We start from the raw sequence: 23,282 nt of genomic DNA, 5'->3' as shown, positions 1-23,282 counted from the left end.
AGAAGAGCAGTGGGGAGAGAACACAGCCCTGAGGAGCTCCAGTGCTGATGGTGCGGGTGTTGGATGTGAGTTTTCCCAGCCTCACTAGCTGCTGCCTGTCTGTCAGGAAGCTGGTGATCCACTGACAGATGGAGGTGGGGACGGAGAGCTGTGTCAGTTTATTCTGAAGGGAGTCCGGGATGATGGTGTTGAAGGAGGAGCTGAATTCCACAAACAGGATCCTTGCATAAGTCCCTGGTTTGTCCAGATGTTGGAGGATGAAGTGCAGTCCCATGTTGACTGCATCATCCACAGACCTGTTTTCTCAGTAAGCAAACTGCAGGGGGTCCAGCAAGGGACCAGTAAAGTCCTTCAGGTGAGCCAACATGAGCCTCTCAAATGACTTCATCACCACAGACGTTAAAGCAACAGGTCTGTATTCATTAAGTCCTGTGATTTTAGATTTGAAGCAGGAGGGGACTTCACACAGCTCCAGTGATCTGTTGAAGATCGATGTGAAGATGGATGATAGCTGGACAGCACATGCATTGAGGCAGGCTGGAGAGATACTGTCTGGGCCTTTGGCTTTCCTTATCTTCTGTTTCCTGAAGACTTTGCTTACATCTTCTTCACAGATTTTGATTACAGACTGATAAACAGTAGGGGGGGAGGGGGAAGGTGTTGATGGCTGTGTTGTGAGACGGTCAGAGTGGGTGTGGGGTGTCAGACCAGGCTTTTGTATTTCAAATCTGCAATAAAACTTCCTCAAGTCTTCAGCCAGTTGTTGATTGGCCTCGGTGCTGGGGGTAGGGGTCTTGTAACTGGTGATGGCTTTCAGGCCTTTCCACACTGAGTCCTTAAACCGCGCTGTCTGGATTTCACGAGCGCACCAGCGCGCTTCCCTCACTTGCGTCGCCTGGAGCGATTGTATAGAAACACAGCTCCTCCAACTAAAATGTCCAGTAAAACGTCAGAATGTTCAAACGTCAGCAAAAGGTTATCTGGTGTGCTAATTCTTATGTCCAAGAGTTCGTTTCTAGTGAAGCTGATTGGGAAAAACGTTGCTTAAGACAGGACAAACAAACTAAAACAGAAGTACCAAGGAGCAACAAACCGAAGCGGCCATGTTCGGCGCCAGTCACATGTTGAAACGTGCAGCGCATGCTTATTCAACGAAGTCGAAGCTTTTTGAGAAAAAAAAATCTATTTGTGGCAGTCAGTTTTGATATTGTGGCAGGCCGCCACAAATAAATCAATGTATAGGAAACACTGCATTAGAGAACATAAAATTTAACTTGGCCTACCACATAGAGTAAGGAGAGATGACTGAGGACGATGACGAATGATTTGCAGATAGATCCTGAGCACCATGACAAACATCTAATCTTGTAAAATGTGTGGAAAGTAGGCTACTGCCACTCCATAGTAAAAACAGTACATGTGATCGCCAATCTCGAAAGTGAAACTAAAAATCCATTGTGCCTTCAAAAGCAGTTTCAATGCCATACATAATAGCGGCTCTATGATGCCCGCGATTTTATATATAGTATGATTACCTAATGATATAGCTGCGAGAGAAAGTATTGATATTTATCTCCTATCTCGTATTTATTGGAGTTCTGTAGTACGACATAAACTACAAGTCGACATAAACTACATATTCGAGTTAATCGATAAAATCGATTTATCGCCCAGCCCCAATGAGAGAGAATATTATCTTCATGATTCTGCTTGAGGATCAGTACGTCTTTATTAACGCATTTTTACTTTCACAATCTGTATCTCCACTAGTTGTGCTACTGCAATTTTCCGAAAGACGAAATATGATATCAAACACCACTGCCTCTTTTCATTTTCATTTAAACATATTAATAGTCGCAGAAACGTAGTTCAGGGAAAGTAGGCCTACATACATTACTATGAAACGAAATATTATATCAAATAGTATTGTCTCTTTTCATTTTCATTTTAACATATTAATAGATTAATGGAATAAAGACCAAAGATTACCACCAGTTAGATTTACCCAAAACGATTTACCCAAGACATCAGAGCCAGTGGCAAATGTCAGAAGTACTAGCTGTGTTGAGGATGCTCTCATTGGGATAATGAGCACTGAAATACCGCTGATCGCGTGGAGCTCACGTCTCCGAAATCGGTGAAGCACATTTTCTTCAGGAGCTGTCTTTATAAATAAACCACAAATTTAAGTTTAAACTACATTCTTGCCTGAAATACTTTTAAAACTACGTTTCATGACACAATAATAGTAATATTTAAAAAAATATACGAATATATGGTGGTTGAAATACAATGCTGAGTGAACTCAACCAACCAGCATTTTCAGCTCCCAAGTCCCGCCCCTGAAAGTTCCGGAGCTTTGAAAAAGTACTATCTGGCAAGCAGGGACTTTCTGAGGAGCAAATTTTAACCCGGAACTTTATTTAGATCCTAGTTCCTGCGGTGGAAACAGTGCTTTTGTCTTACATGTATTAATAGTAATCATATTTCTATTACTTTTTAAAATAATATTTGTAGAATTCTAATTGCCGGATGTTTATATTTGCAACTTGATGTTGAAATGAAACAATTTTACTCACTAATATGTTAATCTTATATGCTTTGTTTTTTGTAGTGGCATGTGACTTGTCCAATTGGAAAACTCAAATTTATAAGGGAATTATATTATATTGATTTATAAGGGAATTATAATTTTTCAAAGTTAAAACACTTCAGTAATAAAATACTTTAGCTGTGTCTCATTTCAAAGGCTGCACCCTCTGGGTTATATTTGTCAGCCACATACGTCATTGAGGCAGTCTTATTTCAGAAAAGCAACCATTATAAAATTGACTGTTATTCCTCGTGAGGCATAAATGACTATAATTTATTTCTTACTTTGGAATATAATGGTCCCTACTCTGAAATGAGATAGCCTTGATGACGTATTTGGCTGACAAATACGACCTCCGGAAATATTTTGAAATGAGACACTGTCTTTCTGCTATTCAACTGTAAGCCGTCCACTGATTAGAAAAAGTTCTCTAATTTTCAGAGAAAAGAGCATCTCAAACATCCCAGCAAGACAATGGCCAGTGGCATGATTGTCTGTTTGTCTGAACACACATTTTTGCACACAGTCATTACTTCTAGTGATGCTAGTCACACACATTTTATATTGGAAATAATTTAAATGATTAAATGTTTCAAAGTGTTTCTGTAGGAGAAACCATGAGTGGGGCAATATATACTGAACATGCAGGCCAGGACAAAAGTCTTGCAGGATCCTTTCTTTCTCAAAATGTCCTACATGATATTCTTATTTCTGTGTACTCTTCTAAATTTAGAAACCTGGCTGAGAGAGCGTCAACCCACACAATGCAGGACTCTTCAGCCTTTGTAGAGCCCGGAGGTCACTGCGCCCTTTTCAGAAACATGGGGGCAGATAAAGCCCACTCCTAATTTGCCATTTGCCCCTTGGAAACAAGAGGGCGGAGTCACATTTGAACAGTGTGCTATTCCTCCAGCACACTGACCTGAGAGTAGATGTGTGTGTGTGTGTGTGTGTGTGTGTGCCTCTATATACGTCAAATCATTGGTGTAATCACTCTTGCATATGAAATGAATACCTTGTGCAAATGTTTCTGTGCACTGGCAGAAATCACAAACACTGCACTTTGACTCTGTATGTGCACAATACAAGCCAATAGCAAAGCATTTATTTGTTTAAGTAGATAATTAATAGTGCATAGTCAGCAGCTCCATATTGGTCACGTAGTACATAATGTATTATTATATTAAATATTATACCATGTACACATAATAGGCAGTGGCTCCATTCTGCCAGTTGTCTAATGTGTAATGCAGTCTAAAAATTCTCAAATTCTCAAGGTCTTTTTATTGATTTGTATCATACAGTAAAGGCCTCGCAACAGTTATGACCAGAAAATATGTACTAAAAAGTCAACCTGTATTTACACTTAGATTTACATTCATTAATTTAGGATGTGCTTTTATCCAATGTGACCTTAAAATGAGGAATACAACATAGCAAAGCAGGTGACTATAACATGAGTAAAAATGCATGGTAAAAATACAAAGTTTCAAATATTGTCTAGAAGAGTATAGGCTCTCACAAATTGAAAAAGAAATTGTGAAAGCAGTTAAATCAGTCATATACAATACATATAAAATTAATCGTAATATATACTAATAAACACATTTATTGAAATATAAATATGTAAATTATATAAAGAAATATATATTTAAAAAAACGATAGTGCATAAATAAAATAAAATAGTTAAGTTCCCAGGTGCTTCGAGCAGTGATGAATTATGACCAATTCAAAGGTCACCCCTTATGTGAGACTGAACCTTTCGAACTTTCACTTAGCAGCTGAGATCTTTAAAGAGATAGTTCAACCAAAAAAAGACAATGTTATGGCACGTAAAGGAATATGACACAAAATATTTTATGTAGAATGTAGAGTATCATGCAGCACAATAATCATATTTGATGTTTAACCGATTAATGTGGAGGGGATTTTAAGCCAGTGAGATTTTACACTGAGTTAGGATAACCAGCACAAATTCTGTAGAAACCAATTTATCGACAACATGTCCATTCGCCGGTTAGAACAAAAAAACTGTGACAATAAGGTTTAAAACTGACTTTTGCATTTCATTAAGGCATTATATTGCATGTTTAATAAGCAATGTCCCCCATGGGGACCGTTAAGAGACACCCATTGTAACTGATTTCAGGTTTTACAATCATTTGGGGACACATACATACACTCTCTCTCTCTCTCTCTCTTCAGTTCTTATCTTTCGCTGAGAAGCACCACTGTCATCTTTCCATGTCTGCAGATGCACACACACACACACACACACACAGAGACAGAGATACACAGTGTTGTGGCCATGGGCGACAACTAGTTCCAGCTGGATTCAAAGCTACAGAGATTTGTCTTTGAAAACACAGCTATAGATCTTTACGATTACTCTCTTTAACACTCTTCTACATTCTGTTTGTTGTTACTGTTTCCTCTTCCCTGTCACTAACTGTCAGGCCGTCAGCTATAATAAAATGTCACCTGAAGTGAGCATGAGAGAGTCTGCTGAGCTTTAGTTGTTAGCGTTTGATGTTTGCTCTGCTCACCTGTGTGTGCAATAATGTTACAACATGACTTTGGACACAGTTTTGAATCAACAACAAACCTGTTTCTGGTCTACAATTCACATGCTTGTTAAATCGAGCCTGCTGCATCATCTGGCATGCATGTTACATAACACATTTTCTGCTTTTCTAATAATTAGTGGTGTTCTTTACATTTACATTACATTTATTCATTTAGCTGACACTTTTATCCAAAGCGACTTACAATTGCTATACATGACAGAGGTCGCACGCCTCTGGAGCAACTAGGGGGTTAAGTGTCTTGCTCAGGGACACATTGGTGTCTCACAGTGGATTCGAACCCGGGTCTCTCACACCAAAGGCATGTGTCTTATCCACTGCGCCATCACCACCCTTTAGACAAGCATCACTATTACTTTAGCTTTAGTTTATAATTAAAGCTTATTTCATGGTAGATATATTGCTAAACAGTGCATAGTTGCAATGTCTTTCATTTGTTGTGATGTACATGTGTTCTTATGTCTTGCAAACCATTGAACTTGTTGCAAAATCTTCTGGTCACATATCTTTCTGTGACAAAAAATATATATATAAATAAATAAATAAAATGTTGGTAGACAATAAAGCTTATATTATGTTTTTTATTTTATTTTCATTTATTTTATTTGTCAGTTCAAGCAAAATTATGTGTCTGGTTGCATAAAAGGTTTTACAAGTTAGTCATCTATTATTATTATTATTATTACGATTATGATTATTTGTTTATTTGCTTTAAGGCTGGTTATAATTTTTTTAAATGTTGGTTACTTAAAATGTAGATTTGTCTAAGTAGAATCCAAAAAATATGACTGATTACCTAACTGCTAGTTGGTCAAACTCTTAAGACACTGTCATAAAATAGAGGCTAAGTTTATGCAACTGGCCCCTGAACTGCTGCTACTTTGGCTTTTTGAACTACTGCTTGTGTAAGCAGCCCTCTGGAAACCACAACACCATAGGAACTACATTACAACATGCTAAGAACCATAGAACAGTGCACAGGCAAAACTCACATTGTCTGAGAAAAAAAAAATCTATATCATGTTTGGTATTACACAAATGTGTGATGCAATTCAATGATGCAATACTTTTTGTGTTTGTTGCATTGACTTGTATGATGTAAAACATTTTAAAGCCTGAGCTATAGTTCACCCTCCCTCTGTGTTTCCTACTGCCTGGCAGCTCTAAGTTTCATGTTTATTTGAGTCCTCAGTGTCTGATTTTTTTTTTAGGCGATTCAGAATTTTGGTGTTTAGTATATTCATGTATACGGTAATAACATACAAATAAACAACAAAACCATATATTACACAATATATGCATTCTATGTTATATGCACAGTTAAGTAATTAGATGTACTTTTTTTTATATTTTAAACTACATCTTTAAAGTTGCAGTGGAACAAGTAATGACATCGTTTATATTTATTGAAAAAAAAAAAGCAGAGTGGGGACTTGGTTCTATGCATTGGTTGTTGATTGGAATCTTGAGATGTGGGCGTTGAACTTCAGTGGAGGCAGCTGAATGCAAGTTTGCAGGGGCTTAAGTGGACTACAAATCCATCATTTTTATTTGAAGGTCCAGGTATGAAATTTTGATTAAACATTACAAAGTCAAAATAACTTGCAAAATAAGTAAATAAATAAATAACTGTTTGTTTTGTGATAGTTGTTCATGAGTCCCATGCTTGTCATGAGCAGTTAAACTGCCCGCATATTCTTTCGTTTTCCAGCATCTTTTGCATATTTGAACCCTTTCCAACAAAGACTGTATGATTTTGAGATCCATTTTTTTTTTCACACTGAGGACAACCGAGGGACTTACATGCAACTATTACAAAAAGTTCAAACGCTCACTCATGCTCCAGAAGGAAACACGATGCATTAATTTGAAGATCAGGGTAAATTTAACTTATTTTGTCTTCTGGGAAGCATGCAAGTATCTAGCTTCTGAAGAGCAGTAATAATAATTAAAAAAAAGATATTTAGGCAAAATAAGAAACATATATATATATATATATATACATCTTCATTCTGTTCAAAAGCTTATACCCCAGACTCTTAATGCATTGTTTTTCCTTCAGGAGCATCGGTGAATGTTTGAAACTTTTGTAATAGTTGCGTCTGAGTCCCTCAGATATATATATATATATATATATATATATATATATACACAGTGGGTACGGAAAGTATTCAGACCCCCTTACATTTTTCACTCTTTGTTATATTGCAGCCATTTGCTAAAATCATTTGTTCATTTTTTTTCCTCATTAATGTACACACAGCACCCCATATTGACAGAAAAACACAGAATTGTTGACATTTTTGAAGATTTATTAAAAAAGAAAAACTGAAATATCACATGGTCCTAAGTATTCAGACCCTTTGCTGTGACACTCATATATTTAACTCAGGTGCTGTCCATTTCTTCGGATCATCCTTGAGATGGTTCTACACCTTCATTTGAGTCCAGTTGTTTTTGATTATACTGACTGGACTTGATTAGGAAAGCCACACACCTGTCTATATAAGACCTTACAGCTCACAGTGCATGTCAGAGCAAATGAGAATCATGAGGTCAAAGGACAGAATTGTGGCAAGGCACCGATCTGGCCAAGGTTACAAAAAACATTCTGCTGTACTTAAGGTTCCTAAGAGCACAGTGGCATCCATAATCCTTAAATGGATGACGTTTGGGACGACCAGAACCCTTCTTAGAGATGGCCGTCCGGCGGAACGGAGCTATCGGGGGAGAAGAGCCTTGGTGAGAGAGGTAAAGAAGAACCCAAAGATTACTGTGGCTGACCTCCAGAGATGCAGTCGGGTTGTAGTAAGTTGTAGTAAGTCAACCATCACTGCACGCATTTACGGCAGAGTGGCCCGACGGAAGCCTCTCCTCAGTGCAAGACACAAAAAAACACCTGAAGGACCACAAGATGGTGAGATATAAGATTCTCTGGTCTGATGAAACCAAGATAGAACTTTTTGGCCTTAATTCTAAGCGGTATGTGTGGAGAAAACCAGGCACTGCTCATCACCTGTCCAATACAGTCCCAACAGTGAAGCATGGTGGTGGCAGCATCATGCTGTGGGGGTGTTTTTCAGCTGCAGGGACAGGACGACTGGTTGCAATCGAAGGAAAGATGAATGCGGCCAAGTACAGGGATATCCTGGACGAAAACCTTCTCCAGAGTGCTCAGGACCTCAGACTCGGCCGAAGGTTTACCTTCCAACAAGACAATGACCCTAAGCACACAGCTAAAATAACGAAGGAGTGGCTTCACAACAACTCCGTGACTGTTCTTGAATGGCCCAGCCAGAGCCCTGACTTAAACCCAATTGAGCATCTCCGGAGAGACCTAAAAATGGCTGTCCACCAACGTTTACCATCCAACCTGACAGAACTGGAGAGGATCTGCAAGGAGGAATGGCAGAGAATCTCCAAATCCAGGTGTGAAAAACTTGTTGCATCTTTCCCAAAAAGACTCCTGGCTGTATTAGATCAAAAGGGTGCTTCTACTAAATACTGAGCAAAGGGTCTGAATACTTAGGACCATGTGATATTTCAGTTTTTCTTTTTTAATAAATCTCCAAAAATGTCAACAATTCTGTGTTTTTCTGTCAATATGGGGTGCTGTGTGTACATTAATGAGGAAAAAAAAAATGAACTTAAATGATTTTAGCAAATGGCTGCAATATAACAAAGAGTGAAAAATTTAAGGGGGTCTGAATACTTTCCGTACCCACTGTATAAATATAATATCGTATATATATAAATCTGAGGAACCACACTCTGGCAAAGTGTGGTTTTGGATGATATCAGCATAAATCCTTATCATTTTTTGGTGCAAATACAAAGGCTTCCTTCCTTATAAAAACAATCTTGTATGTTGAATGTTAGATTTTCTTATATTTGCTTGCTAAGAGTTATTCTGTGGAGCTATACTGGTGCATCTTCATCGAACAATTTTTGGTGGTTTTGTGTTTTACTGAAAAATATCAGTAAAATGCTACACACAGTTTACAAATGATCGCTAGATTTAAAACCAATCCACAATTTGTCTCGCAAGAGCGCTCACTAGAAGTGACGGTGATGGATGCTCACGACACGTTAGCTATGATATGGGGTTTTTGTCGCAGATTTAAAACATGAAAGGGTGATGAGCTTCAGCGTTTGGCTTTAGCTGCATCCTTGTCAGTGGATGGAAGGGGTTGGATGGAAGGAGACAGGACAAAAACAAAGAGGCTGCTGGGATAGACACCGCTCATGTCTCTGCCTCGCTGCTGACAGCAGAGATAATGGCCAATAAGGCAGTGTGCCGTTCTATTTGAGTGATTGGCTCCCAGTACTGTCAGTCATGCTCCAGGGAGCTCTGCTTCACCGTCAAGGCCAGAAGTGGGAGGGGTATGGGGTTGGTGAGGGGTGTCTGGGGGCCGAGACAGTCAGAGACGGAGAGAAGCTGTAAAGAGGGTTTGGTCTGATGCAGTGGCATGAGATGGACTTCTGAAACGAGGAAGAAAAGTCCCCTCTCTACATAATCCAATGTAAATTCATGTTTAATTTGCTGTTTACATGGTTTCCGGTATATGGAAGAGCCTTCATGTTAAACAATTGATGCACGAGTTTGTATTTGCGAATCATCCAGGCCTACTACTACTATAGGCAATGTGCCAAATTACATTATCAAGATAAGCGGCACTGTATGTGTAAGGAGCTGTTCATGCAAGATGCATTCTTGCATTCAAAAGCAGCTAGAGGAGCACAGCGGAACTGAAAAAGCATGTGTGTTGTGCAGTGTTGGGTGTAACGCGTTACTAAGTAAACTGAAACTAAAGCGAGGTACAGTCTTTCTTATATCTGAAAGCTTGAAGTTTCTACTTTTAAATGAATTAATTCAAATCAAACACTAATATTTCTGGTTATGTAATCCCTATGAAAGTAAAACGAGACCCGTCTTTCCCGTATCTGAAAGCTTGAAGTTTCTACTTTTAAATGAACAAATTCAAATCGAAAACGAATATTCCTGATTATGTAATTCGTATGAAACTGAGGTACAGTCTTTCCCGTATCTGAGCTCATTATATGCAGTCACCTGTGCTCAAATGCCCTCACCTAGATACAAAAAAAAGATGAAAAAAATGAAACAAAAAATTCATCTAATTTTCATCATTTTTGAAAGAAGACCTACAATAAGGAATTTACCTCCTAAGAACAGAGCGATCTGACAGGGCTTTATTCAGCAGAGAAGATCATTTCTGTCATTTATTCTTACCTACATTAGTTAACGTGTTATTTTTACATAAACCTGTACGGATTTTACTAGTTGGGCTTTTCCTGAACATCTTGCCAAACTGAAATGTAAGCTTTTTTTGTAAAGCTTTTTTGTTTTTCAGATATTTTGCAGAGTATTTGTTAACCAAAGGTGGTTACATTTTTTTAAAAAAAACAAGTTTAAGTATTACAGCTGTTTTAAAGCTAAAAGGCTAAACTATTCTATGTTTGACTCAAATTGAAAGAATAAAGAGTTTAATTTCTATTAAGGTTTATATGGATTTTAAGATGTAGCCTAATTAGCGATTTGAATAATTAAGTTACTTATTGAGTAACTAAGTTACTTTTCAGACAGAGTAATTAGTCAAGTAATTTAAATAGAATATTGATGAAGTAATTAGTAACTGTAATTATTTTTGAAAATAACTTACCCAACACTGGTGTTGTGATGTGTTTTTAAGGTTATAAAACATTTTTTTTTATTATTTGAGCATTCTGCATCTTTGATCTGTTTTTCTGCTCAATAAAGATTGTTCAATAAAGGGTTATATGTATTTTTGCTTTACTATTTATTGGTTTTATTTGATTAAATATCTGTCATCTTCAGCACCCGTATATTTCTAAGAATTACATTTGACTGGACATGATGCAGCTTATGCAGGTTATGCAAGAAACACTACTAGGATGATGTTGTAGAGTCAAATTTAGGAGTTTTGCCAGTAGGCGGTAAACTTTTTTGCAGCCTGAAATAACATTGAACTAGCTGCAGACTCTTTTGCTGGTAAAATTTTTATTTGACTTCAAATGTGTGCTAGCATCGTCAGCCCACTTGACCTTGAATAATATTTTACAACGCCGCTAAGTGTGTAGACTATGGTTTGGACTGAACGTGGTAAATTATGTAACAGTCACTACAGATTATTTTTTTGCATGAATTGCTGCTACAACACATTCATGTTTCGCCACTTTACTACTTAGACGATCCTCTTTGAGATTTGGTCGTCACTGGATCCTATAAGGAGAGTGTGTTAACGGACTGAAATCTGTGCTATCTGTCTTACATTGAGCTTGACCATCACTGCATAGCACCCAGCTCTCTGCATCACTGCCTCTTTTGATGGGATTAGACACCAGGGACCCTTGCACACCCCCACCCTACCCCTGTCAGCCGTACGTTCATCATTCACCGTGCAAACCACCACCCCCGACACCTGTCGAATGGCAGAGCTCAGCTGGACAGGTGGGCCGCTTGCCTCTAACCAACCAGATGACAGTGGTGTGATGAGCTATCAGACCAGAATGCTGCACTAAAGGCAGAACTGCAATCATATGGCATCAGAGTTGAACAGAGCTCATCACCATAAAGAGCATCTCTTTGACATTGTGACCATTTAAAGGAGAAGCGTTAATTTTTTCGTAAAACACATAAAAGTGAAAATCTCCCTCGTGTTGCTCCAAGCTGGTTTGAATGTCTTTCTTCCATAGAAAAAGATGAAAAAAAAGTATCATAAAAGTGATCCATATGACGCGCAATAATTCCTTTAAGCCTTTTTGTGAAAAACACATCCTTTTTTTTATATGTAACTGTATTGCCACATTCCTTAAGCGGGATAGCATCATTTGATTCCCAGGGAATTAATAAACTGATCAAATGTGAATACAATGCAAGTCATTTTGGATAAAAGCATCTGCCAGATGTTGTGTTGGTGCAAATAATGATTTAATATAATTCAGATTATTAACTACATTTAAAACTTGATTTTAAACTGGATTACTATGTACATTATAAAAATTATTAAATTTTTCTTATTTAATGTTCCTGAGCTAACTTAATGTTAGAAAGATTAATAAACACTGTAACAAATGTACTACTTATTGTTAGTTAATGTGCTAATAGGACCTTAATGTAATGCGTTACCAAATAGTGATATATGTTTGTTTGTTTTTCTAGCTATGCATTATTGTCTCCCAGCCGTACTAGAGTGTGTAATTTCAAATGCAGACACCAACGGCTCTGATCTAATGTTTTCTCACACTAACCGGAACCCTCCATACATGAGCGTGTTGTCATCAGAGATTTTACCAGTTTGTTTACTGTTGAATTTGACACAACAAATCACAGCTAGCTTCATTGCTTCCTGCCTCTACACATCTTGTTTTCTACTAGGGCTGCATTAGCTGGCAGGTTGGTGTACGGTCACCCTTGAGACCTGCCCACTCTCATTCACAGCACACCATTTCTGCACATGACTGATTCTAAGCTCGCTCTTTCCGGTCCTGATTCATCAGTATGTTGGAGGCTTCCAGAATCGCTTCCCACTCTTAAGTCGTGCTCCGGCATTGTCATACAAAAATTAGCCTTCTATTTTTAGCTTGATATCTGCAGTGCTTGTGTTAGAGGATGCTGGATGCAGTTTGGAGGCACGGTGGGGCACGTTACACCGCTGGCTGCTGCCACTGCGGATTCTTCACGCCACATTACCGAAGCCAGTAGCGGGTCTGCTTCCTAGATGACTAAATCTGTAGCAGCATTAAGGGTGCGAAAACAACCCTCCGACAGACTGAAAACACATCCTGACAAAGAGCTTCAAATGGTGACTTCTTTTGAATGGAATATATGATTTGTACAGATTGATGATATGTGTCTGTTGAAGCCACGATATTTTAACTCATGTTTAATGAAGAACTACACTAACCATAATTCTGAAGATCCACCAATCAGAGTTGATGTCAATGTTACCATGGAAACAATACTCCCACTCTGGGAAATCCCACTACAGTCTTAAACTACCTAGGTACAGTATTTGAATATCACCAACTAATTTGCAAAAACATGCTTCCATTAAGTTTTTAATGTTTTGAAGAGGTCTCTTCTGCTCACCAACGCTGCATTTATTTGATGAAAAATACATTAAAAAAGTAATATTGTTAAATATTATTATTACAGTTATTACAGAAAATAACTTTTATATTTTAACGTATTTTAAAGTGTATTTTTTTCCTGTACTGGCAAAGCTAAATATTCAGCAGACATTACTTCAGTCTTTAGTGTCATGTCATCCTTAATAAATAATTCTAATATACTGATTTTCTGCTTACAAAACATTCTTATTGTTATCAGTGTTGAAAATAGTTGTCTAAAATTTTTGTGAAATAACTCCGTTGTCTGTAACAGAGGTGGACAAAGTACAAAACTCCATTCCTTGAGTGAAAGTGCAGATGCTGCTGGTCAAATATTACTCCATTACAAGTGAAAGTTGTAAAGACAGATTTTTACTGAAGTAAAAGTAATTACTTGCATTTAAAAGTATTTAAGTACCAAAAGTAAATTAAATGTATGTCAATTCACCATTTTGTTATTGTTGTATGTAAAACAAATGCCTCTGACGCATGAATGAAGAGTTTGTTGAATGGTAAAAACCTATAGAAGCTAAACAAGTCATTCATCCACATTTGAACAAAGTGAACAGTGAAACTGCTGTAAATACAGACTGATAAGAAAAAAACAAACAAACCTGCTTTAAAACCCAACAACATAACTGCAACTGCAACTTTACTATAGCAACACTGCTTTAAAGTGCCCCTATTATGGATTATGAAAGGTTCATAGTTTGGTTTTGAGAGTCCCCAACAACAGGTTGACATGCATGCAAGGTCAAAAAACACTTTCATTGTCTTATAATATGCATTTATTTTTACCTTATTTGCTCAACGACTCTCAAACGAATTGTTCAACGATTCATTTTTCCAAACCCCTCCTTTGCGTCACGCTAATCTGGGTGATTGGTCGGATTGGTCTCATTTTCATTTCATCATGCCTGTAATGCCTGATGAAAAAGCAGTGTTTGTGAGTGCAACGTTGTGTACAGCATTGCCGGGGGAAACCGCTCCAAAAGCGGCACCTAGTGGCAAAGAATAAATTTGCATTTTCATTCAGACCAACGAGAAAAGACCAACAAGTGGGCCGGCAATATGCTAATGTTTCATGTTGAAGTCAACATGAAATGGCTTGGGATTCGTTTTAAAAATGACTCCTTTCAATGATTCAGAGTCAAGACAATAACTTTATACACGGTGCACTTTCAGATTTAAAACTTAGCAGGATGTTTTCATTCATATAGAGCTTTGTTACACACTGCATGAAAGGTCATTTTCAAAACTCCATAATAGGGGCACTTTAACAAAAAAGCGAAACAACAAGATTTATTTGACATCAAAACAAAAATTTCAAAAATACTTTTCTAATCGCTGTACTTTTCATGCACAGAATGGTCTGTGCAGTGCTGCTTCAAGTCCAACACTTACTGTGCTTTGTTAGGAGACACACAACAGTTATTCTGTGGCTTTATAGTTAATATTTTTATTTACACAATTTTGCAAAATCAGGCAATATTGTGTCTAATAAATACCACAATATTAACTTCTTATTAAATTGTTGTAAATAAATATCACATTTTTAACTGGTCAGTGTTCAGAAAATGCTTGGAAATATCTTAATGTAACCCTACAAGAGTGATTACTTATAGACTGTCTGAAAAAAAAGTCACCCACTGACTTTCAAAGCTGCTACATAGTAATGGCTTTTACTTCAAGGACCTTAATTCAAATGTAGAGGAGTGAAAAGTACGATATTTGTCTTTCAAATGTAGTGAAGTTAAAGTTGTAAATTTCCAGGAAAAACTAAAAAAAAATCCAGTAAAGTACAGATACTTAAACTGTATAATGTAATACAGTAATCAAGTAAATGTAGTTTGTTATTGTTCACCTCTGGTCTGGAAACAAGGTAATTAAATAATGGTCACTGTTGCACTTTTTGAAGGACACTTTTGTGTCAAGCCAGTGGTGAGATCACTGCAAGAAGATAGGAGTGTGGGAAAATGTTGGCAAATGTTGCAAGTCAGATTCAAACTTTCATTAGCTCACTTGAGCACCATACCATGTGTGATTTCCACTTGGTCATGAATGAGAAACACAAGGCATTAATTTTTTCAGTGTGAAAGAGCTCTCCCTGGTGGTAGCAGGGTCATCCCTGTGCAAGGAATGGCTTTAGTGCTGCCAAGCCAAATGTCAGAGCTGACGAGGATCAGGGACATGTAAATGAGGTAGCTAATTGTCTCCATTGGATTCTGAAATCAAAGCTTGGTACACTGAGCTGCAAACGGAGCAGTGGAGAAAATTAAACTTCCCCTGCGAGTGACAATCAATGTAAAATGAACAGAATGCAAAGCAAGCACTATTTATTTCTCTTCCACTTTAGCAGATCATTATTCTATTTCAAATACAGCAGGAATGTGTTGTTTTGGCCAGGGAGGAAATTCAATATTGATTTACTGTATCAATAACCCGATTGCATTAATTTAAACAGGTAATAAAGCTAATATTTGCCTTGCTCCTGTGTACTGTAACATATTGCTTTGGTTTTACAATATTTAACAGGATTTATTGTAATAAATAAATAAATATATAAATACATGTGTTTGATAACTGTTATGTTGATTAGTGTTCCTTTTTTGGATGGAAGGTTTTTTTTTATTTATTTTTTTGTCCAGCCAGTGTTATAGAACACAATCTGTTACTTAAAATAATATTTTGCTCATTAAAAATTGCAAGTTCTATTTCAGCCCATTATATATTGCCTAAAATTGTTTATTATTTATTTATTTATGTTGGGTAAGTCACGATTCCCATGCAGTTTTAAGGCAATTGACCACCTCTTCAGCTGCACGCAGACGTGTCTCAGTGGAAATAACTTGTGTAAGAGCTCTCTGAGTAAGTGACATCAGATCAGGCCCTCTGTAGATGACCCTGATAAGGCTGAGTTGAGATGTAACTGTGATACAGCATTGCTGGAGACCCTGTGAGATCACATGAGATCAGACGTTAAGAGAGACTGCTATGGAAAAACAGCAAGTTACTGATACGTGTGTTGACCCATCAAAGCTGTGGCCCTTATGAGAATATTCAGAGTATTTATTTTTGCAGCTTTGAGTGTAGGCTAAGCAGATATGAGAGAATTAATTTCCCTCAACACTTTTGAATTAATAAGTTATTGCTTTTAATATTTATTCTGCATAAACTTGCATCTCCTGCATGCAATAATAATTTGGTAAAAGTAATAATACCATGTTTCAAATATATTGGAAATCCATATATGGTTAGGCTGATTTGTAATGTACTGTATTACCTTAGAGGAAACATCCCTCATGTCTATTATGAGTGTGTGGCTGTGTTGCTGAAGCACATGCATATTGCTATGGCTTCTGGAACATAGTATCTGTTATTAGTTCTTTGTTATCATTGCCATTAATCTTAATGGAAGTTGCACCTTTGGTTCATGGACCAAAACATTTGCACATGAGACTAATTTATTTTAGAACTCTTGGCTACAGAAAGGGCTGAACTATTCTTTGATAAAAAAAAAAAAAAGTAGCTACTTTAAAATGGAGAACTATGCATTGATATCAGGAAATTCAGTAGTGATTGTTGTGATTACCACTGACCTCTATGTTTTCACAAGGTTCTTTCAATTTGTAATCTAGGACAATTAAAAAAAAAAAAAAAAAAAAACTTTTTTAACAATTGTTTTTTTTTTTTTGTCAAGTGGTTGTGTGGCTGGTTGTGTTGCCCTTGTGAAACAGGTGAATAAATAATAGTGTGAATACTTATGCTGCCCAATTTGAAAATTATTTTATAGAAAACAAAATGTACAACACTATGGTACTAGATGGAACTGCTGATTAATGCTGTGAACCAAACGAAGGGCACTTCGTAGCGAGAACAATCATGCCATACTAAAGGGTCGTTCCAAACTAAAGTCAAATGGCCCTTTGCAATGAAGGATTTTAAAGAGACACTTTGTGCAATAATTCTTTGCACAGGTTTAATTGCATGGCAAAGGCACCTCCTTAATTGGTTGGCAAGATGACAAAGAAGAGCATTCCAAGGAATAGTTTTTTTGGTCCCCTACACCCTTCATCACTTCAAAGCTCTCTCTGGAGGGTAAACCCTTCAAAGGGATTATGATATAGGGATGAGCCTTTCAGAATGAAATGCAATAATAATCACCTCCTGTATTACACTGATTGGACAAACAGATTGGTTGAGCCAGTGCTGTTTGTTAGACCAGCCAGAATGTTCAACAAATGAAGCAAAAGCTGCACCTAAAATGTTATACTGTATTTTCTATGAATGTGTGTAGTATACAGTAGGGGTTCCCAAACTTTTCCATTCCACGACTCCCCTAGACAAGTATAATCTATTAACTGTTATTGTTATTATAATCAGAGTTAACTGTTATTACAACTCGTGCGCGCCCCAGCTTCAAAACAGGCAACGCATGTTATAAATCCCAGCCTTTGCGATTCGAAAGTCGCACTGAGCAATATCGCAATTTGTAATTAATCTTTGTATATCGTCCAGCCCTAGGAACTGTGTGTGTGTGTGTGTAATTTTACCTTGTCCCACTCTGGGACCCACAAGTGGGTCACAACCCACAGTTTGAAAACCCCTTGTATACAGTCATCTGGATGTACTATGTAGGAGGAAAGTAGACATTTGAACACAGGGAATGTTTTGAAATCCACATACTAATGCCAGGATTACACTTCTCTGCATATTAAACCGGACTAGGAAAAAAGTATTTTAAGTAGTTTCACCTTTAATCCACCCATCCATCCATTCTTCAAACCGCTTACCCTATATAGGGTCATCAGAATGCTGGAGCCTATGTTTCACTTTTAATGATATTCTTATATTGATTGTGTCTGCCAAAGTGTGTGTATAGCAATAAGGAGATAGATACGAATTTGTGTATTCATATATTCAACAATTTATGACGTGTGATGGTAAAATAATTGTAAATTAAACTGTCTGCAAAGCTCTAAAACACTGACTCCAACCTGCCCCATCACACCTTTCTGGACGTTTCTAGCAAGCATACACACCTTGATTAGATCTAGGCACAACGTAAAGCAAAGTGAATTTGTGGCGACATCCAATCCAAATTTAAAATCTGTTTTATAATTGTTCCTTGAGCTCGATTTGCTTACTCAGGCTTTCATTGTCTCGTGGCTTAATAGACATCCTTCACAACAAGTTTCTCTTACACTCTCCTCTTCATCTCAGTTTTATCTTAAGCTTTCCATTTCGTGTTTTCCTTTCTCTCTGTCTCTGTCACTCCCACAACCCCATCTTACTTCTCTGTTTTCTTCCCATCCTGTTTTCACTTGTTCTTTCTCCTCCCTTTCCTTTCTGTCCCTGTAATTTGCTCAGAGGGGAGCTGACAGTGAGTTCTGATACATGCTTTGGCAAGCCGAATTTCTAGGGGAAGAGAACAGTTAGCATGAAAGAAACAAGCCCTCGCAGATTTATGAAGACATTCAGCATTGTTCTTCCTTTACTGCAGGGTAATTTGCAAATGGCAATGTCACACTTCAAATGTTGGATACGGAAATAAGCTTCCTCTGCCAAGAGGCACTGGGACTCAAATCATGAAAAGCACTTGAGGCCTCATCAGCAGGACATTTCCAGATAAAATATAAAGGAAACTTCCAGAAAGGTTATTTCTTAAATGGTTACATCAACCACAACGCTCTCTGAATCCTTATTCAGACAGAATTTGAGGTGAAAGTGAAGGGTCTTGTGAATTGATGGTCTGCTGCTTCACCTGCTCTGACAAAGCTCCCACAATCCCACTCTGTCTGCATCTACCTCAGAAAGTCACTTCAGGGAAATCTTGGTTTCAACACCGACAGGACTTTCTCAATGTCTGTGACAGAATGATCGTTTTTAATGTTCATTGTTCAAGCGTTAATTTAACTGATTTTCAAGTTCACAAATTAACATTGTCATTTATTTCTGGATTGTTTTCAGCACGCGAGGACAACGTGGCGACATTCCGGGGTTCGGAGTACTTCTGCTATGACTTGTCTCAGAATCCTATCCAGAGTAGCAGTGATGAGATCATTCTGTCCTTCAAAACTTGGCAACGCAACGGTCTCATCCTCCACACGGGCAAGTCGGCTGACTACGTTAACCTAGCGCTGAAAGATGGTGCTGTTTCATTGGTCATCAACCTGGGCTCAGGAGCCTTCGAGGCTATCGTTGAGCCTGTCAATGGAAAGTTCAATGACAACGCCTGGCATGACATCAAAGTGACACGCAACCTGAGACAGGTAATCACTAGACGACGGCTGCTCTTAAGACTACTCACAGCTAGCTGGAGAACTAGTTCATGTTCTAATTCAAATATATTTATGTTGCATCTGGTTTATAATCAGATTATTTTTTTGGAACTGTCACTATTTAATTAAGACTGAATTTGAAAAAGTTGCATTGCAATTTGTTGACTAGTTTCCTAATGTCTTATTTCCTCCTGTGTTTTTAAACCTTGAAGTCTTTTATCTCTGTTACTTGACATGGTTTAACACTCAAGGGCATCAGAAAACTCTTGAAAAAGCTTGACTTCAAATCCTTTCAGTCTGTGCTCCAAAGCTCTACAAGTGTCAGAGAACTTTCAAAGTTTTATCTTAGCAATCACCTAAATTAGACAATGGTGGACAGTCATTTCACTTTAACGTTTACATTTAAGCAAGGTACGTGGAGGTCTGACTAAGCCAGCAGTTTGCTTATGATCAAATAGCTTTGCAGTGATTCTTAAATACAGTTCTTAACCGAAGAGACTAGGACCTTCATTTATAAAGACGCACCTAATCATTTTAAATGTAAGCATACAATAATGTCCTAAATGTTTTTATAAACATCTGTATCTATGGAAATTTGTTCCTAAATCCATTCGCTTTATTATTGCAAACAATATTAATACTGTGCAGACCTAAAAAGGAAATTTAATTCACCTACAGAATGCCCTCATATACTGTATCTTTATATGGTGTGATATAAGACAATAAAAAGCATAAAGGTCTAATAAAAACAATGGTCGCGGCTTAACTTTTTTCAACCTAACCCAATCAGTAATACAATTTGAAATCACATTTTCATAAAACTTTCAAGGAACAGCTTTAGTGCTATTTGTTTTAGCCTGCCATTTTTTAAAAACATTATTTCTTAAAATATTACCCCAAATCATTTTTCTCCTTCAGTGGTTGAGCATAGCCATAACATGCTTTATTGTGTGGCAGTAGCATTTTTTACTGCATATTGCATGTTAACTTAATGACTAATGAAACCATAGTAATAAATATTAAATATATAGGGTATTAAACATGCTTATAATAATCTTAAAATTATTGTTAACATTGACCATTTTTAATAGCTTAACATTGTTGTTTTCCCTTTTGAACTGAAATCTAAATCTCAATTTGTCACTTTTAAAGTGGAATGAAATCCATAGAATATAGGATGATATTGGATAGTATGTGGGTTTTATAAATGAGGCCCCAAGTGTTCTCTTGTACATGAAGTGTTTGATAAATGAACATCAGTAAGAGGGTTTGTATGTTCGTGGATTGGGTTTGAGTCTTCAGGGAGATCATGCTTGATTTGTTTGGCTGACCTTAAACTTCACTGGCAGGTGAGAGATTTATATGGAGTGAAAATATGATGAGGGCTTGACAAGTAAGTGCTTTTTTCATGTCACTACTTTGTTCAGACTGGTAAAAGATATAGCAGACTAGTGTATGAGCTGACAGACTGAAAGAGCTCTCTTTCTCTTTCTCTCTTTCTATTTCTCTTTTTCTAACCCATGGGCATTGCAGTTTCAAAAACTGGTGGGGATCTAGTTGACAAAAAAAATAGTGGAGCTTTATCTCATGAATTTAATTTAGATTATACACAAATATTGTAAAATGATCTGTTACTGATAATAAAATAAATAAATACATGCATTGATGCCAGCAAATAAAAGTACTTAATAGTAATTATAATGGAAAACATTATAATTACTATTACCAAGTACTTTTATTTGCTAGTATTATTACCTTATTCAAAAATAAATAATTTTAAGACTATTTAAGTGCTTTTTATTTTGTTTATTTTAAGGGCTTTATGGCGGAATTTGCATATTCTTTCCTTCATGACTACTAAAAAAATGAATTGATTGAATTAATTAAAAATAACTAATGTGCCTACCTATTTCACAAACGTATTTTCATAAGTAGAAAATGAAATAGAAACAATAACATTATGATTAGAAATGTCTTTTAAACAATTTCAAAAGCATTTGCTGTTTTTGAAGGAGCTCTCATTCTTCCTCATCACTTTGAGAACTTAAACTTGCTACATATTTCATATTATCTTATTTAATAAGCTGGTATCTTGATACCTCTGTTTTGATATCTCTGCTTCAGCTACTGATGTTCCGATTTATTTCTGTTACAATTTTACTGGAATGAATAGCAAGCAGCAATAAAACACAATTTTCAGAATTGGCTAGCTAGTTTCGAGACACATTTTTAGCTTGACAATCATGGTGTAATGGTCACAAACTACATGATGCAATTGCATGCAAGACTAAAGGTGTAGAGTGGTGCTTTTAAGATGATGAAATTAAAGACGCAACTTGTCTGAGAGGCTTTTATCAACGTATAGCAGACAAAGGTCAGCACACCATCAGCATCCTAAACACTAGTCAACGATCTTTAACAATCATTAATTGTTGTTGGACGACTAGTCAAATAGTCAACTGTCAACTGTTATGACCCAACCGTTGGTCACATGTCCCCACTGTAAATTGCTCTCATTATACTGTACTCTTCCAGTTTAATCTGTCTTTCCCTTCCTGTTTCTTACATCTTGGGAAGAAACAGTTTTTGGGACTAACACTATTCATTCATGGGATCATTTTTATTACTAACCTGTTTATAACCAAACTAATGTACTAACACCCTGAATCTTCATCATTAATTTCTTTCTCTTTTAATTTCGTCCATTTATTAACAACCGTTTTGTTCACTATTGTTTTGATTTCCTTTCTTCCCCCTTCTTCCTGAAAGCACTCAGGCATTGGACACGCTATGGTAAACAAACTACATTGTCTGGTAGATATCATTCTTATTGTCCTTTTTTGGTTTGCCGTGTGTCCCTCTCCCTCTCTTTCTTTTTCTTTGAGTTTCATTCTAGACACTCTTTTCAAAAAATGAGGAAATGGGTTTGTATTACCAGGACTTTTCACATTTCCCCCCTTACCCCCTTCTCAAACTTCCCTCCCTTCTTTTACAGTTTTGTTTCTTATTGTTTTTTTTATTTATTTATCAGGCTGGCTTTTACGTCCTCATGTTAACGTTACGTAGAGATTCACATCCTCACTGGGACTCTCACAGTAACTAGTAAAGTGTTTTTTCTCCCCACACCAAGCCTCCACATTTTTTGCGAGGACTGTCGGCAGTAACTGACAGAGGATTTCCAAGAATGTCCACAGGGGAAATTTCCACCTTGCAGAGCCTCCCGAAAATAAACAAATACACAAGAGAAACCTAAGAACTCTGGGAACTCTGGCAGTTGATACCTCCACACCACTCATAGCATGTCCACATCTCCATCATCTCATTCAGCCTCATATATCACTGCGACTAACACTACATTCAATTTATCACTCCGCTTCCACCCGAATCCCTTGTGTGTGTCTACCGCATGTTGTTTTCTGTGCCGTGTGTCCTGTTGCATGGTCTTCCTGCTTCTTTTTTTTAAATTCTGCATGTGCGCTTGCTGATTGGCTATTGTGGCTTTGCTCGTCCCCTTTTCATTGAACCAATGAATCATCGATCCTTCTCATGTTTATTCAGTATGACCTTTTGAAAAAAGGATAATTAGATTTTTTGACAGTGGTTAATGCCTTCCTTTAATGCATGCATGTTCAATGTGTCTGAACTTCTGTTTATGTGTATGAGTGAGCGTG

The 23,282-nt window shown here is 37.1% G+C and overlaps 1 protein-coding gene across 1 annotated transcript in view; it reads left to right on the top strand.

The window, feature by feature from the left end:
- Nucleotides 1–23,282, top strand: part of LOC306844174 (neurexin-3b-like) — a 329,450-nt gene that overhangs the window by 75,957 nt on the left and 230,211 nt on the right. Inside the window, exons 3-4 of the mRNA XM_079376125.1 lie at nucleotides 19,259–19,602; nucleotides 22,381–22,425. Of these exons, the coding sequence (XP_079232251.1) occupies nucleotides 19,259–19,602; nucleotides 22,381–22,425 (389 nt within the window). The remainder of the gene's footprint in view (nucleotides 1–19,258; nucleotides 19,603–22,380; nucleotides 22,426–23,282) is intronic.

Source organism: Barbus barbus (assembly GCF_936440315.1).
Source record: "Barbus barbus genome assembly, chromosome: 24".
Taxonomy (NCBI): domain Eukaryota; kingdom Metazoa; phylum Chordata; class Actinopteri; order Cypriniformes; family Cyprinidae; genus Barbus; species Barbus barbus.
Note: the sequence above shows the minus strand (reverse complement) of the source record. Positions and strands in the feature narration are given on the sequence as shown.